The 17,426-nt window shown below is 42.1% G+C and overlaps 2 protein-coding genes across 5 annotated transcripts; both read left to right on the top strand.

Annotated features, from left to right (window-relative positions):
- The first annotated feature begins 211 nt into the window (after positions 1-211).
- Positions 212-3,711, top strand: ren (renin). Its single transcript, XM_057040917.1, has 9 exons — positions 212-459; positions 611-758; positions 845-968; positions 1,698-1,816; positions 1,904-2,100; positions 2,402-2,524; positions 2,603-2,744; positions 2,848-2,946; positions 3,321-3,711. Exons 1-9 carry the CDS (start codon positions 383-385, stop codon positions 3,480-3,482), a joined length of 1,191 nt encoding a protein of 396 aa, XP_056896897.1. The 5' UTR covers positions 212-382; the 3' UTR covers positions 3,483-3,711.
- A 4,323-nt stretch (positions 3,712-8,034) lies between these two features.
- csf1b (colony stimulating factor 1b (macrophage)) lies at positions 8,035-16,079 on the top strand. Of its 4 annotated transcripts, none has more exons than XM_057040945.1 (9): positions 8,035-8,264; positions 12,233-12,352; positions 12,433-12,495; positions 12,598-12,768; positions 12,878-13,079; positions 13,902-14,038; positions 15,425-15,468; positions 15,565-15,599; positions 15,727-16,079. In XM_057040945.1, exons 1-8 carry the CDS (start codon positions 8,223-8,225, stop codon positions 15,596-15,598), a joined length of 813 nt encoding a protein of 270 aa, XP_056896925.1. In that variant the 5' UTR covers positions 8,035-8,222; the 3' UTR covers position 15,599; positions 15,727-16,079. The 4 variants fall into 4 exon arrangements, 2 of the variants coding, with proteins under 2 accessions (XP_056896925.1, XP_056896924.1); XM_057040944.1 differs by having other exon boundaries at positions 15,562-15,599; XR_008951727.1 differs by lacking the exon at positions 13,902-14,038.
- The last annotated feature ends 1,347 nt before the right edge of the window (positions 16,080-17,426 follow it).

The following is a 17,426-nucleotide window of genomic DNA, read 5'->3' as shown; positions in this document are numbered from 1 at the left end:
TTTCAAATGATTTGTAACTGAGTTTGTTAAGCAGTGCTTTTCTCTCTGTGAGTTCCCGTAAGAGTTCTCGCAGCACGGTCGGACGAGGTGTCCGTCCTAGTGACGTCAGCAATCTCGGGAGCATTTTTCTAGAGATCGGAGGTCAGACCAGAGGCCTGTTTATCAGGCTGTGGGACCCACGCAGGACAGTGGATGTTGCGGGTGGGAGGAGGGTAAAGTGACCAAATCCAGCAACGGTCCCAGTCAGGCCCAGGAGGTTGAGCACGACTAACAGGACAGGATTTAAAAGGAGTCACCGTAGCAGCCAGCAGCACAGTGAACCTGAATTAAACCCTGATATATATTCAGCATCCATCACTGGAGTGACATCGCAGAGGTCCCAATGGCACTACAGCTGAGCCACTGGATGTCTTTAGCAGCTCTGTCGCTGGCAGTAACGTCGAGCCAAGCACTCAGAAGGTAAGAATCCAAACCTTTACCAGGCGCTGCTGCCACCAAAGGGAAAAAAAAAGATCTTAACCTTTTCTTTATGAAAGAGGGTCTGTGTAGGCCTCTGTGTAGGAATAACACATCTGCAAAAGTTCTTTGAAACCCTCTGCTGTGCTTCCAGAATCACGTTGCATAAGATGCCTTCAATTAGAGAAACCCTAGGGGAAATGGGCGTTTCCGTAGAGCAGGTGTTGAGCGAGATGGCAGAGAAGAGCGCAGGTGACGCATTCAACAAGACTGTCCCGACGCCTCTGACCAACTATTTAGATGTGGGTCCTGTTCACATTCCTTCAGGGGTCAGAGAAGTGGCGGGAGCTTCATGTTTCACCTTGTTCTTGGGCTTCCTCCTCAACAGACTCAGTATTTTGGGGAAATCAGCATCGGCTCTCCTGCCCAGATGTTCAACGTGGTGTTTGACACAGGCTCAGCAAATCTGTGGGTGCCCTCGCAAAGCTGCTCTCCCTTTTCCACCGCCTGTTGTAAGTGTTCCACCTTCTGGCCCCTTCTGCATACAAACATTCACACAGATGCAAGCTTGGGTCTGTTAAGACCCAAGATATCAACCTGTCACAGCTGAGATCAATTCTTCTATTTCTGAGAAATTATCCCATATGGGTTGTTGTTTTTTTTGTCTCCGTTGCATCACAAGATGAACAATTCCAGCACCGCTGTCACGTCTGATCCGTCACGGGAGTGAAATTTGTCCATCAGGTTTTTTGATCTATAAAATCAGGAGGTTGATTTGAAGTCAATGTGAAACAGTCGAGCAGCAGGTCAGCACAGAGATTCTTTAAGTACTACAACATGCAATATATGATAACCAAAACGAGCTGTGGATCACGCTGGAGGTTTTCTGCTTCACTCCAGCAGTCGACCAATGATAGTTTCCAAAAACCTGGGAAGGGCAGATGCAGCAGACGCTAAAAACCCTCTTATCAGCCTTTTACAACAAGCTCTTCCAGAGAACCTGCCTCTCGGTTGACACAAGTCAGCATGAATTTGTTCTCTGTTAAAGCTACAAAATTAAAGTGTACAACATCATCACAGGCCCACAGGAGAGGCTGACCTGGAGCTACAAACACTTTGAAATCACAGCACTAAGTGGACTAATGTGTGCCTTTAAAGGGTCTTCAAAGCGGAAATAATTTATACTTTACTTTATATGGAAAATGGGTTTTATAAGACTCACTTTACTTGTGAACTTTCAGTTACTCATAACAGGTACGATGCCTCTAAATCACAAACCCATGTGGAAAACGGGACAGGCTTTTCTATTCAGTACGCCTCAGGAAATGTTCGGGGATTTCTGAGCGAGGATGTGGTTGTGGTGAGTTCAGCGCTTCGGCTGTAGGTGTTTAGGAAAGCAACAGTGTCCGACACTCCTTTGTCCGTTCTTTCCTCTCCTTCCCTGAAGGTTGGGGGCATTCCGGTCATCCAGGTGTTTGCTGAGGCCACCTCTCTGTCAGCCATGCCCTTCGTGTTCGCCAAATTCGATGGAGTCCTGGGGATGGGCTACCCAAACATGGCAATCGATGGCATCACGCCGGTGTTTGACCGCATCATGTCTCAGCACGTCCTCAAGGAAGAAGTGTTCTCGATTTATTACAGCAGGTGAGGTCGAGAATACGTGTGATGGTTGCATGAGAAAATGAAATGGATGCCACTGAATTGAAGCATCCACAGCTCAAGGTGCATCTTTAATTAAAACTCTTACATTTTACTAGAACATCTGGCTTCAATTTGGTTCTTCCTTTACAAAGAAAACATTTCTGGACATTTTCTCTAAGATGTTCCTGTTTCTGTGCCTGGTTTCATCCAGTGGGAATCGTTTTATGCTGATAAAGTACCTATAGTGTTGACAAATCAGAAGAATCACATTCTGAAGGGTGACCAGCTTTGTAACTGTTCTCAGGGATCCGAAACATTCCCCAGGGGGAGAGCTAGTGCTCGGAGGCACAGACCCCAACTACTACACTGGAAGTTTTAACTACATGGGCACCAGAGAGACGGGCAAATGGGAAATAACCATGAAGGGGTAAATATGCAGCGAATAGGCCACATGTGCGCATCCGAGCCGATGCAGGGTTTCCCACTGCGTCTCTCTTTTCTCCAGCGTTTCAGTGGGGATGGAGATGATGTTCTGCACCGAGGGCTGCACGGCTGTGATTGACACGGGCTCCTCATACATCACTGGGCCGGCGTCCTCCGTGTCTCTGCTGATGAAAACCATTGGAGCGCAGCTGGATGAAAGCGGGGTAATGGCATGCAACGTGCATTCCACCAGCAATAATAAAACACACCTCTCAAATAATCCCACCTGTCCCCCCCCCCACCCCCCCCCCCACCCCGGTCCTGCAGTATAAAGTCAACTGTGATGCTGTGAAGACATTGCCCAGCGTCACATTCCACCTGGGAGGTCAGGAGTACCCTCTCACTCAGGAGGATTACATTTTGTGGGTAAGCAGGATGAAGAAAGGAAATAATGAGGCTTATGAATTTACAAGAAACCATCTCAAAGTGTTTTTAAGAGGACTCTAACTATCCTGGAAATTCTTCATCCTTTTGCCTATGGAGTTTAATGTAATTTAACGCTTTACTAGATTTAATGTTCTTGTACATAAACCCTGAAATTGATGTATAATGATGAATGCACCTATGACCTCAAGCACCCAGACAAATGTTTTTAATGTTTTCAGGCATGTGTTTAATCACAATTGATGTAGTTGGTGTTCAGTGTGTTAAAATAAGCCTCAGTGGCTTGATTACCCTTTAAAAAGAACATTTAAAGATCACTGTATGTAAAACAATGACTTCTCTTTATTTGGATCTAGCAATCGCAGATCGAGGGGGATGTCTGCATCGTTACCTTCCGAGGTCTGGACATCCCTCCCCCCGTGGGTCCCATCTGGATTTTGGGAGCCAATTTCATTGCCCGCTACTACACTGAGTTTGACCGCCACAATAATCGCATTGGATTCGCCACAGCAGTCTGACACCGAGTTATTCATCCACCATTTGCTGCCACCCCTTCAGCGTCTTTCTGACTTTTCCCGCATGATCACATCAATGTGGTGAAATTTTAGTGCATTACATTTATATTCTATTTTTATATTTGCACCAAAGACCATGTAAACTGTTTTATTTATACCCACAGACACTGAGTTCCTCTGTATGAGACACATTTATATATCAAGAATAAAAAGTATTTGATTTAGGACTTCATTTTAGTTTCCCATTGTTTTAAAAGTAACTGTCCTAGCATTTCCTTACTGAGCACTTTGTGGAATCTCTGGGTCATCCTGTGTGTAGGCCTCTTTGACTCTCCAGCCCTTTAATTGGATTTGGATCTGGAATCTGGTTGGTTGGAACCCAAACCTTGATCTTCCTTTGATGAGGTGATCCTTTGTTGGACTGAAAAGGTCAAATTCCTCTTCATTTATATAGTCTTTTTTTAAAGCCCCAAGGTTTTCAACCAAAAATTCAGTGGCATTTGATGCGATTCATTATTCCCTCCACCCTGATTTTCGCCCCAGTTGCAGCTGAAGGAAAACACCCTCAGAGTGTGACGCTGCGGCCTCCTGTTTTCCTGTGGGTATTTTCTATTCTTATTTTTCCAAACAAATCCTCAAAAGGCCATTTATCTTTAACTGTATTAATACAAAGTTCCAGAAAGAACACAGCATACATTCAGTGCCTTGCAGGTATTGACATTATCCTCTCTTTAATAGTCAACAGTGACATTACTGTAAGCCCCATTCAGAAAACCAGGCTGAGAAGATTCCTGTTGGCCATATTGGTAGAGGAAAAAAATGAATAAATGCAACGTTTGTCTGAAACGGTCTGTGAGTCGAGTAGGAAAACATGCCGCAGTGTCACATGTGGACAGGTTCTGTTGTGCGTTAAGGCAGCTCTGGCAGAGATGAAATTAAGATGATCTGATTACCTAAAGTGGCATCAAATAGATGGTGAAGAAGCTGCTCTGTGTGTACTTGAGCTGTTCAGATAAAAGAAGGAATGGCCAGAGGCCATTCTTTCAGCCCCAAAGGTCACCATGGCTTCGTAAAAAAGTCAATTTAAAAAGAAAAAAGAAAACCTTCAGGCACGAACATGGAATGAATTCGGCCGAGGTGTTTTCTTTTCCCAAAGAGTGTTTTCCTTTCCCCTTCCCTGGCTTATTTAAGACCACAGACATGGAATTCCCCTCTCACTGTGTGTGCATAATTGGGATCAATAAAGGGCCTTACATTTTTCAAATATGGCCAAAAACCCTAGAAACCAACCCAATAATCTGAAAAACTCTTTTTCACACGGCGCCTCGGCTGCAAGGAGAAGTGAACCTGTGGAAACAACAACAACAACAATAAAGGCACCGAATGGCATCATCTCCCTGCCAGACGGTACCACGCTCCAGTCCACATCTGCTGGACTGCTGCAGACGACAGAGGACAGAGCTGCCTGTTTCTTCATCACATGCCTTCACTGATCGGTTGCTGAGATAATAAGAGAATTTTCCGTTTTAAGAGGCCTTTAAAATGTAGCCGGCCATGACTTGGTTCCTGTTATGGAGAATACGTCTATAATCTGTAATAATACAATGCTTAGTTGTTCAAGGGGAAATTTAACAGTTGCCATAAATTGTGACATTTATAGTTCAATTTTGGATGGATACTGAGATTAGTGAGATAATATGTAAACAAATAAACAATAGCATTCGTATTTATCTGTTAATGGGGCAGTCATGTATGTTGCCCATGGAAGTTGCTTCTATGGAGCTCTGCAATGAGTTATTTTTATTTCTAATACAATTATTCTCAAAACTCTGCATCTTATGATGCCAAAATGACTTTTTTGTGGGGAAAAAACATGCAAACAGGAGAGAATCTGAGTCTAGATAGCTGAGACATATGTTTTTCCACTGAAAATAAAATAAATGCAAATGGTGGAGATTTTACACTCCCTAAAGCGTGCAAAAAGACAGAGGTTACGCTCTATGGCCTACAGTCGGACTGGAGGCAAACCATTTTCTCCATTACACCATGTGACCAGGATCAAAGTCTTCAGGCAAACTGGAGAATCTTTTCAGTTTCCATGCAAAAACACACATGGCCCATGTGATAGACAGCCTAAACTTTACATCAACATCCAATATTTCTTATTTTGCAGCCATCTCTCAGCATATGTACCATATAAATGCCTAGTTGAAACACCGAGGAATTTGCCCATTTCATTAAAGAACCAGCTAATCTCAGGCTAGCAACTCAACGGAAGTAAAATTTATAGCTGCTATGGTGTTTCACATTTACTTTCAGAATCACTAGGAGAATCTCCTGGAAGCTGGATCATAATCATTAAGACTGCACTTTCCCCGCGTTATTCCAGGACCATTTGTGCTTACTCAGCATGCTGAAGGGACACAGAGATAAGTAAACAATGAAAATCCGCATATTCATCAGATGATCCTGTCACTTCTGTTTGTCCCATTATCTCTGATCTGTTAAGGAAAATGCTCTATCGGTGCAGAGATGGCGATCCCTCGCATCCGTGAATTGTCTGCTTTAGGATTCACCTGTCACTCGTAAATGACATTTGGAGGGGAACATCTTAGGATAAACAAATGGAGCTTTCATGACCATGAAATGCCATTATAAATGATTCCTCCTCTCCAGTGAGGAGACTCTGATGACCTAGACTGATAATAAACCATGAATTTAAAAAAAAAAATCATTCGGGGGGATCTCCAAAATCCCTGCCAGCATGGCAGGAGGAGGAAGCAGGAGGGACAGAAAGGAGAATAAACTGACGCATCATAGATGTAAATGGAAGCATTGTGTATAAGAGTCATACTGGAGACGTAAATTTAGCTGGTGGGGTCAGCTGGGCCGGAGGTCGGCATGCTGCCCTCGAGCGATACCTGCAGAAAGAGAGGAGGCGGGACAGAGAGAGAGAGAGAGAGAGAGAGAGAAGCACAAGACTTCAGAAGAAAGGAGACTATGGTGTAACACAGATTTAAATGCCTCAAAGAATTTATGTGTTCCTGTTCTATATGTTTGTCGGGTTAGTCACATTAATTCTACAGAGAAGCAGCAGCATCTCATTTAAAATCTTCTAGTTTTATTTTGAACGATCCCAGGAGTGATGATCAGGACTTGACCCTCAGTCTTAACTCAAAGTCTCAGCAGATGCTTCAGCCATAAGTCAGAGTTATCAACACATGGAACATCGTGGTATCTTCTTGTTGACCTGTATTTTTCATATAGTAAGAAAGAGAAATGAATGTGTCTGGTCGGGATTACAACAGTATGCAGAACAGATGAAGTGCTTAATGTGGACGTTTGAAGATTGGGAAATATAAACAAATATAGGTAGTAAACGTCAAATCGACTGATTGTTAAAAGGCTGGAATGTGCGTATTTAACGTCTCTAGATATGTTATTAGTTAGTGTTCATGTTTGATTTTGTGCTGTCCAAACAAAGGCTGACAGAAACATCTGAGAAACCTCCTAAATTAAGCTGCAGGACGAGGTGCAGCAGGATGGAGGCATCTAAAGGGAACAGTATCTCACGTTTCAAAAAAACAATCAAAACAAAGTTGATTCAGTTTGTGGAAAGGGGACAGAGTTTTGTTTTCCAAACTACAAAGTTTAGCCTGCATTTTCTTCGTGGTCATGCTGGGTGAGGAACCAAGCGAGCGGAACGGACTGTGATGTATCATCAGCAGACTCCAGCTCTGTAAAAACCACCCCAGATGTGAATTTTAAAAACAAATTAACACTACACAAGCTGAGTCAGCAAAATTCACTTTACGATAAACTTTTGACACGGGCCTGATAAGTGGGGGTCACCTGCGCAAAGAAGTAAAGATTCTCACACTTTCCAGAGCAGAATGACCTTCCACTATAACCACTGACAGGGCTCCTGTCACATCCTCCATTGCATTGCTCACACATGGTTTCAGATACGAAGTACAAGTTGCAACCATTTCCCCAGCCTGTCCCAATCAAAACCAGTTGCTTTGACCCTGCCGGGGGCGGGGGTTTGAACACCACATTCACCAGTGGGGGATTCATTTATTTCCTGCCTGTGATTCACCAATAATGCACTTTCAGAAAAATGACGATGGAATGACACATCAGATTCCATTGTCAATTCCAACTGAATCAAAATCCCCTTTAGATGGCCTGATACTAAGGTAGATTTAAAAATAGTAGTAAATGCCCACAACGTGGTCGTCAGGATTCCTGGACCACTGTGAAACCTCGGCCGACGGCTCTGTAGAGCGTCTCCCGTTGAAGATGCTGCACTTTTCAAAAATCTGTGTTACTTTGCTCATAAGTTGGTCCAACAAGAGCAATGATGAAGAGCCTAACAGTGCTCACAATTCATTTAGTTCTCAGTAATACGATGCTTTTCCACTGTTGTCAACCTAAACTCAGTCTTCTCCTGAAACTTTAAAACGAAGTGAGATATTGTGCGTTTGGTAGAGGGAAGGAGGAGAGGTGGGAGGTCTTTATAAGGGCTGTCTGACAGGAGAAACAGTCAGTCAGTGATTGAACTGTGCAGGGGTAGGAGACCAGGCAATGAACCAGCAAAGAACAACACATGACTAGGTGTCTGATTTACCTTTCATCAGATGTCTTCCTCTGGAGTGGGACTTAAGTATATGAAGGGCATCTCCTTGCTTCAATGTGTGTGACCGAGGAATTTAGTGTTTTCCATTGCCAAACACATACCAGATGACCATCCTTGGTTCAACCCTGATTCAGAGCAAAGCTAAGGTAGGTGAGAACTTTTACTGCTGGAGAAATGTGGGCTGTGTGCGGAGTTGAACGTTCGCACGACTCGGACGCATAGACGGCATGGAGAGAAGTCCTCATGTGACAGCTGACATTAGCATCATGTGCTTTCATCGTTCCACCAAAGCACCAGCATTAATGGCTTTATTAGGTTACATCAATTGGATTATATGTTCATAAACGCATTAACGGGTCGCCCCTGATTGCATTGACTGGAGTGGCTGGACACGTGTCGCATCATAGTCTTATTTTAAGAATTGCTTTAGACGTTTTCATGTCAAATACCAATCATTTAAGAGAAACAGGCAATAAACGAGATGAATTTTGGAATTAATATTTTCAAATCAGTTCTGACTGTTTTTGCATCAGACTGAGCGACATGTCTTATGCAGAGGGATGATTGGGGGAAGAAAAACCTTTCAGCGGGCTTTGTCAGCAGTGTGAGGAACATATGTTTGTCCCCAATTTTTCATCCTCTGTGGGAAGATTAAATCCATCTGGAGTCCATTTTGTGGTTGCACTTGCCAAAATGTGCTTGGTTGCAGGCACTATGAACTCAGGAGTGTGGATACGCCGCTCTCCGAGACCTGGCTTGCATGGTAGAGGGCACTGTTTGACCACTTTAGATGTTATTCCTGGTTCTCCTGAAGTTACGCTCGCAGTGGGTGTCACAGCAAGGAAACCCTGCTCATGACTTTCTTAGGCAAATGTTTGAGGCACGCTGGCATTAGTGTTCATTTATATCGAAAAGGTGTGCCATATTTTATTGTCACTGCTTTCATGTGCCTTATGACCAGTCATAGGGTTGATGTGACAACAGATTCTTTTACTTTAAACATCATCAAAGGCGTCGCCCTATTAACCAGAGGCATAAAAAAAAATGACACTGGGGGAGAACATTACCAAAAACCTCTGAAAGAATGTTCTAGCAATGTTTTGTTTGAGATGTCCTCATAGTCAGGGATGTCCAGTTCATCGTCAGGATTTAACTGCTAGCTCTGTCAAGAATGCAGCATCATGATTTAAAAGAGAAAAAGGACAGCGGAGCAATTGTTTTTGTTCAGTTCTTCCTTCCACCAAATGAAGGGAAGTCAAGTTTGGAGTCGCTCTGTAGCAGTGAGAAAGATTCTTTTGGACAGCATGCGTCTGTTTCTGTCTTCCCCCTCGAGGATGGCGATGTCACACATTTGGCTCAGCCTGACAAAATCTAACAGTAAATGTAAAATCAAAAAAAAAAATAAAAAAATTTAATGTAAATGTTAAACATTATTCTAAATCTTCTATCGATGTAAATGTTGAACGTGCTGAAGCTCCATCTTAAACAGTGCACGGCCTCACCCACCCACGGCTGCGCTGTCCCGTCAATTTCTGCTCTCCTACCTACCAGGAAAAGTCGTACCGTGGATCTGCGCATGGGCAGTACCTCACCACAATTCACAGCCAGAAATATTTTTCTAAGTGCGTTTCAAAATGTTATCAAGTAAAATTAGTAAGAGTTTGTATGTAAGATATGTTGGGTTGCATATCGGCTAATTTAAGAACTGCATACACTGTGTCACTGGGAGCATTATTTGACGGGGCACTATAAGCTGCCCTAAAATATTGACAGAAGAAACAGGAGAAAAGTAACGTTAGTGCAAATAGATGTAGACACAACTACTGTAGCCAAGTTCACGAAGGTGGCAGGTCTATTTCGCTTCAGCTTTCCTTCCAACTTTGTCCAACAATCCAATCAAGTGTGGGCGTGGCTGTGTGCTGTTTGCTTTAGTTTAACAGACCTTTAACATTTGCAGTTTTATTAATATATAATATTTAGCTTTACATTTAACAGTGTTGTTTATATATAACATTTTAGATTGTGTTTTAACACTTACATTTAACATTCATACTTGCATTGTATGTATTTATTTTATTTTTACTTTTAAACTTTTTCGGATCTAAATGTGAGTAAATTAGTTATGACAAGTTACTAAATATGAGAAAACATGTTGTAACTGACATTTTTACAGACGGTGACTCATACTGGAGCCCTCTAACGTGTAGCCACAATGTGCCTGTCGCTTTTCCTGTTAGACAAATAACATCTGTGCTCCTGAGATTAAAAGGATTATTAAATGAAACCCACCAATTAAAATTTAGATCTATGGTTTCCACATTTCAGTCAGTGATTAATTCTGAGCTCATCCATCTTCAGAGAATTATATGGAGCTAAGTACATGCCAAAACCTAACAAACAAACTCAACATGGTTTACAATTGCTCCATTCAAGAAGAACCACATTGATGTTTGCAAATCAAAAACACCATCAACAAATAAATGCATTTTGCTTTGCAAATGAAAAACACTCCTATCAAACAAATACTTAACATATTTTTAATAAATCATGTTTGAGAAACAAATAAAGCACTATTACAAGCACTAATAAAGTCAAACATCTATTAAAAGTACTTACTTCACATGGACAAAAAATGGATCATACAAGCACAAAATGAAAAAAATCCTCACGTGAATTTTGACACAATCTAGGATTTTCGTGCAAATGCCAGGTCCCAAGTAGCCTGAATATTGTTCCCTGCGCTCCAGTAGGTGGCGTTGTAAGTCACTCTAACCCATGATTCTAATGCATTAGCTAGCTTATATTAGGTCTGCATATGAGCACCACATGCATGAGGCGCTGAACCTGCCGCTCAACTCCTCTGAACACGTGCAGAGAGATTCTAAATTTCTCCATTTGTGTCTGAAAACAAGCTAAAACTTATTCCGAGCTTCAATAAATGTGTCCAAATATCCTCATTTTGGCAGGTGTTAACGCTTTTTTCTCCAAACCCATTTTGGGGTTTCCAGTTTGAATTAAATGTGGTCTGCAGCCATTAAGGCAATAGAATCAGATTTGAATCACTTAAATTGTAAACTGGTGAACTGACGTTCCTTTGAGGCGTGTTTGGATTGATGCCCGGTGCGTCCCTGCTCACCCGGCTGACATGGTTGTTGTATCTCTGCCGTGGTGAATATTTCCTTGTGGCTTTTTCTCATACAGTTTGTGGATTTTCTTTTTTTCCCATGTGAAATAACCCTACATGCTAGGCAGGGTGTTCTTTCTTATTTGTTGCTTTTAAAATTTATTTTGCCCTTTCAAACTATACTTGTCTTGTGTGTTGAATTTTGCATTTGCATTTGCACACTGAAACAATTCAGCTGCACAAGTGAATTCATTCATGTTAAACATTTAACACTAGCTCAGTCTCTTGGGGACTGGGCTGAGAAGTGGAGGGTTCTCGCTTCAAACCCTAGTGTGGGCAAAACATGGAAGCTGTTGTGGTAGTAGGGGAAGGTACAAGAACACTGCCAACGTACTCTTGAGCAAGGTATTTAAACCCCTAAATCACATGTGTCAAACTCAGTCCTCGAGGGCCACGATCCTGCCGGGTTTTCTGTCCTACCAGGCTGAAAATGCATTTAGTGGGATAGAAATCCCTGGAGGACTGAGTTTGACATGCCTGCACGCTCACATTGGGGCCTGTGATGAACTTGTGAACCCAGCCTTCACCCATGTGTGCACCCTTCCTGTGACCCTGTAAGGGGTAAAGAAGACAAGACGATGAGATGTTAAACATGTGTCTTCTTACTCCTCTGTGACCTGCTAATCAGACTGCTTACTCTCTGAATATGTTTTTGCTCATTCTAAGTGAGAGGTAGGAATAAATGCTTCAATCTCCATCTTGTTATTTACAGCCTTAAAAAAAATGTTGTCTTAAATTGCACACAGCGTTGTGCAGCGTGTGTTGTTTTACTGGTTCTATTTAACTGATTCTTGGCATATATTCAGCTGGATTCCTCAAATCAAACTGTTAAATTCTTATTGTTGAGGAAATGGGTTTGTTGAGTTTTCATGGTTGGATTTTGCCTGGTTGGTGGACAAATGTGGAGGGGATGATGTCTGGTTCTGTCAGTTGCAGGTAAAGTGTCTGTGTGTCCTTATGTTCCTGAGTTTCCCTCTGATTACGACGGAGATCCCTGGTCCATGCAGACACTCCATCACCAAGGAACACCTGCTGACAGTCAGGCACCTGGTAAGTGGTGCAACAACACGAGAACTTCTGAACACAATCTCTTCCGCCTGGGTGGAAATCTTACCTTTCTTACTTTTAAGATGGATAATCAATTGAGGAGTGGGTGCTCCATAACCTACACATTCATAGAGAGGCAAAGTTTGGTGAGTTTGAGGTTTTCTAATAAACTCTTTGATTTACACTTTCCGAGAAATGTGGCAAGATTTGAGGTTTATTCGCCTGTGCCGGCCCTCCCCCATCCCCAGAGCAAATGCTGCTTTGTAAAAGCTGCTCTGCCCTGGATCCTGGAGCTCCTCACCACCCATTTCAAGTACACCCGGGGTTCTGTCAACGACGGCTACGTTCAGTCCCTGAGGGCGCTCATCCTCAATATCTACTCTCAAAAATGTGTCCCGCAGATTAACGAGGAAATTGAGGTCAGTGGGCGCTTCGTGCATGTTTGCAAGATGTCGGCAGCTCCCTGCTATGAGAATCTAAGCCAGTGTGGTTAAATGTTTATATTGTGTTTCTTGGAATTTATTGTAGGACAAGCCAGAGAGTTTTGAAATGCTGTACAGCGGGTCTCCGTTAGAGGCCCTGCAGGGGGTGTCAGAGGTGCTCTCCCTCTACTGGGAGCTTGTGACGATGAGCAAAGTGCCCTTGGACTGGAGATGCCAGCAGGAATACACAGAGCCCTTTAGCTCCACCCCAGAGCTACCTACAGAGTCATCCACCCAATTTTTTACAGGTGGGAATCTTTATTTGAGGAGCAGACCTGTGATCAGCTGTGTTCCACTTTCATGCTGTGACTAGAGGCTCTAGTTTGTCCCAAGGTGGGAGTGTGTAATTTCAATGGTCTGTTACTACGTGTGTCGTGTAATAAACTGGTAACCTCGTCCAGTGACTGGTATTCACATTGCCAGATGTAGCTGGCCCCCTTTTTGACCAACATTTCCAGGGAATATTATTATCAGGAAGTGATGTACCTTACGCCAAATTTTAAAAAAAAGAAAAAAAAAAAGAAAATGAAATGAAAAACTGGTAATCTGTGTGTTCAGCGCACTTTAAATTTCCAAAAAATGTACTAAAAACAGGCTGATTACGAGGTGGAAAGGGGGCTAACGTGTCAAAATTGAGACAAAACAGTGTGCGTAGAAGTCTAGATGTAATTTTTTTAATCTATGGAGAATGCATAGACATGGTCCTTTGTGTACAGTAACATTCACATGCTCTTCTCTGTGTTTTTTTGGGGGGGGGCCCCCTCCGTCACTGCTACAGCGTTGCTCTGCCATATTTCTGTCTCAGCCCAGCTTAGTATGAAGTTCGGAAATCATCAATAGCATTCAGCGACGGTCTTCCAGTAATGTTGTGTTTCAACTTTCAGGACTGACTAATAAAGACGTTTGTAAATAGGGAGGAAAGTAAAGACACCTGAAATAGAGCCGATACCCAACGCGATGCTTGTCTTTAGGGCCGCAGGAATCAGAGCTCATTAGTTCTTAATAAAGAACTATCTCTTTTGGATGAAAGAGGAGTTATCTTTAAGATTTTTTTTACTTTTTTTTCACAGAAAGTTATAGTAGAGAGTCAGCGAAGGCCTCACACAGACGACCCGTCAGAGACTTGTACAAACTCGGCTTCATCATTGCCTCTATCTGCGGGGGACTTCTGTTGATAGTTACTCTCTACTGTCTCATAGCAAAAAAGGTACCACCGTTTCTGCGCCGTTAGAATTTATATTCTCTTACGAGAAAAAGTATAGACCAGAATCTTTTTGACGCTCCCTCCAGCACATGAAGAGTGTTAGGTGGATGCTGGACATACTGGAAAAAACATGTGGTGTTCGACCACAAAATGCTGCACATGTTGGATATCTGCAATGTATGCAACAGACTCAAAGGATTTGTATGGCTTGACGTTGTGCCTATGTTCATATATATAGTTTTAAAAATAACAGGCTGTAAAAACAGCCCTTCTTCATCTCTCAAGTAATTGTCACTCCAAATATGCAATATGTCATAATTTCCAGATATTTTTTGACAACATAATAGCATTTAGCATTTACAGCATATAATAGCATTTAGCATTTACAGCATATGATAGCATTTAGCATTTACAGCATATGATAGCATTTAGCATTTACAGTATATAATAGCATTTAAAACTAAAATATTTTAATATAATGAGGCGTGTCCCCCTCCGTGGCTGCTAGTCCGTTGCACTGCTGTCTTTCTATGATGGCTCAAAATGGATAGACTTTTATTTTTAAACGGCAGCAACAGATATCTTGAATGAAACACTTGGAACTGAGTTTGTGTGTACTGAATCCCCATAAACCTATCAGACCTATCAGTCACCAGCATTGTCCATGGATATCCAAAAGAGACTTAAATAATCCAGGTAAATGCTGAAAAGCTCATTTGCTGAGGTACAGAATACTGAAACGTAAGGTCGCCCTGTTTTCCGAAAGCTGCGTGTTTTGTCATCAAGGATCATAAAATGTTATTATGTGGAGAAATGCATCTCTCTGGCACGGATATATGTGGAATCATGGGGTGGCTGAATTCCTTGGAGCTAAAATGCTTTCAGACCAACTCTAATATACTAATTATTGAAATGCAGTCATATGACAGCATTATTACTGCAGTTATAACGGCTGCATGCGACACAAGTCTCAGGGAACATGCAGAGTAGTCTGTGTGTCTTGGACTCTCCACATTCACAAGTCTGCATTACTGACAGTGCAAACAAGCTCAAAAGTAATTTACTTAGCAGCCAATGATGAGTCAGCAGCGTTGTTACCACTGAACAAATGTCCAGGAACTAACGAGCAAACAAGTACACAGTTTCCATCAGTACCTGGACAGAAACATGTTTTTCAGGCAGAAAGAAGCACAAAAAAAGAGACGAGAAACACATTCGGCCCTGAGATAAAATAATAACGTCATTTATAGACTGAAACGTACATATTGTGTCTTGTTTGCAACATTAGCATTTACTGTAAAATGTCTATGTTTTTGTTGTTCTATTTAATAATGGGATGTGAAATGGAGCGGCGAGTGTGACTCTGGTGTTTTCCTCCTCCAATCACAGAAAATTCGCAGCCCCCACAAATCTAAGTCCTCCACAAACTCAAGGTGAGAACATTTTAAACTGTAAAGGTTTAACAGATCAATTATCTCCCCATGTTTGCCGATCCTAACGCATGCCTCTGCCATCTGGATTAAAAGCAGAGACCTTGAGGACATAGAGATGGAGCCACAGTGATGTAAGTTACATATTATTGTGCTTTTTAGCGCAGGAACAGACCATAACACACTGATGGTGGTCTTTGTAGAATGCATGACTTCACCTCGCACCAATGCTGACGTCTGTATTTCTCTCCGTCTCCGTAGGCAGGAAAGACGGCGCCACTGCAGTGACAGACCTACAGAGCATTTGTGAAGCTGTACATTTTATCCATCATGAATGTGCTTTCATATCAGCATCATATGTGTAATGTATCCAAGTCTCCTGCCTGTCTGCTGGACAGGTGGATGGATCTCATTTGAAATAATATGCTGTGTATATTAAGTCCATGTTAACTGTTCTAGTTTATATTTTTACACTACTTATACGTGTTGAGTAATGTGTCTCCATTTGCTTCTACTTAATCCACTGTTTGTAATGTTCACACCCAAAAAGTTTATTTATTAGTTTTACTCTATTCAATATTCTTATTGATAATAAAAAGTTTTATCAGTTCCAATGATCTCCAGCTGTGTGACTACTAGCGGAGTTTTATATGAAACCGGCAGAATCAGATCACAGGGATTAAAAACAAAATCAAATGAGGGAAAATGAGGGTACTGAAATGTGCGTTAGAAAATCTGAATTTTGGGCTGTCTACAACTTGGAGAATTAAATCCAGATAATGTGGGTGGGAGTGGGTGTACTTGAGTTTTTGATGATGCTAACCTTGAAGTCAAACAGCGTATAAGAATGTCCCACTGAGTTTGGAGCTTACACTGGATCAGCATGCTTTGACCTTTCTGACCACCTTTGGTATGTTTAGATTCTAGGTTGTGGCAGGAAATTCAATTATATGGGAAAACTAAGCATGACTCTAAAGCAACATAAGCTTATTTGCACATGACGCAAGCAGTTAAGCTGCGATTTTTTCAGTCTGTTCTTTGCTTTTAATATTTGGACCATCTATATTTGCTGAAAATCGACGGCTGATGTGGCTACAGAGGTCAGAGGGCAGCAGAACATCTACAGGTATATTTAAAAATGTTTTTTAGAGTTTTTTTCCAGTACTTTGACAAGGTTTTTGCCTCCATACTTGGTTCTTAAGTTCAGCTTGTTTTATCAATTTTGGTGTCTAATGATTAGTTTTGATCCTGTTTAGGTACTTCCCTGACCAGCCTCTGAGCTCCGGCCCATTGCAGCTCTCAGGATGCCTGTTCTGGAATCGTTTACCAGCCACCATCCTAGCGGGGTTCCCTGCATTTCCAACAGTGTCACAACAGCAGGAATTGGATCAAGTAAGTCAGTTTTATGACAGCATTTCGAAAAATCTCCATGCCAGAATCGCATAATGTGCTTTGCAAGGTCAGCGGGGATGTGAATATGGTGTAGGAGTGCTTCCAAAACAAAAGCGCATGGCCTTTGGATTGTTCTTTTAGCAGGATGACCTCACTCCTCTGGCCGGAACACATGGGCAGTTTAGATGATTCAGCAGTTCTAGGCTGTTTAAACATCTTCCTGGTAAAACTTTAAATTATGGGTATGCTGACCAGAATGTGGAGCTGGGGCTCATAAAATCACATGCACGGTTTAGATTTAGCTGGCCTACAACATTACAGTTTCAAAACTGTTTTTTTCAGATGTTTTTATATTTTTTTTGCAATTGATTTGAATGTAGGGGTGATTTGAATGTAGTTCAGCCAGGTTTTCTGCCCTACCAGGTAGACAGCATTCACATGGGATCCCACTTTCCTGAGTGAACGCAATCTTCTGCCTGGATGGACACAAAACCCGGTTGGACTACAATAACTGAAGACTGGACACCCATGGATTAGATCATTTTACAAGGCTTCCACTGAACTCTAGT

This window comes from Takifugu flavidus, chromosome 8 (genome assembly GCF_003711565.1).
Source record: "Takifugu flavidus isolate HTHZ2018 chromosome 8, ASM371156v2, whole genome shotgun sequence".
NCBI classification, from domain to species: Eukaryota; Metazoa; Chordata; class Actinopteri; order Tetraodontiformes; family Tetraodontidae; genus Takifugu; species Takifugu flavidus.
This window is presented reverse-complemented; position numbering and strand designations above follow the sequence as displayed.

Bases quoted from the DNA above. Each gene is read 5' to 3' on its own strand.
- csf1b (XM_057040944.1), top strand. From the start codon at position 8,223: ATGACCATCCTTGGTTCAACCCTGATTCAGAGCAAAGCTAAG. The intron at 12,496-12,597 runs GTGAGTTTGAGG...CCCCATCCCCAG, and splicing joins TCATAGAGAGGCAAAGTTTG to AGCAAATGCTGCTTTGTAAA. The intron at 14,039-15,424 runs GTACCACCGTTT...CTCCAATCACAG, and splicing joins ACTGTCTCATAGCAAAAAAG to AAAATTCGCAGCCCCCACAA.
- ren (XM_057040917.1), top strand. From the start codon at position 383: ATGGCACTACAGCTGAGCCACTGGATGTCTTTAGCAGCTCTGTCGCTG. The intron at 2,525-2,602 runs GTAAATATGCAG...TCTTTTCTCCAG, and splicing joins TGGGAAATAACCATGAAGGG to CGTTTCAGTGGGGATGGAGA. The intron at 2,745-2,847 runs GTAATGGCATGC...CCGGTCCTGCAG, and splicing joins CGCAGCTGGATGAAAGCGGG to TATAAAGTCAACTGTGATGC.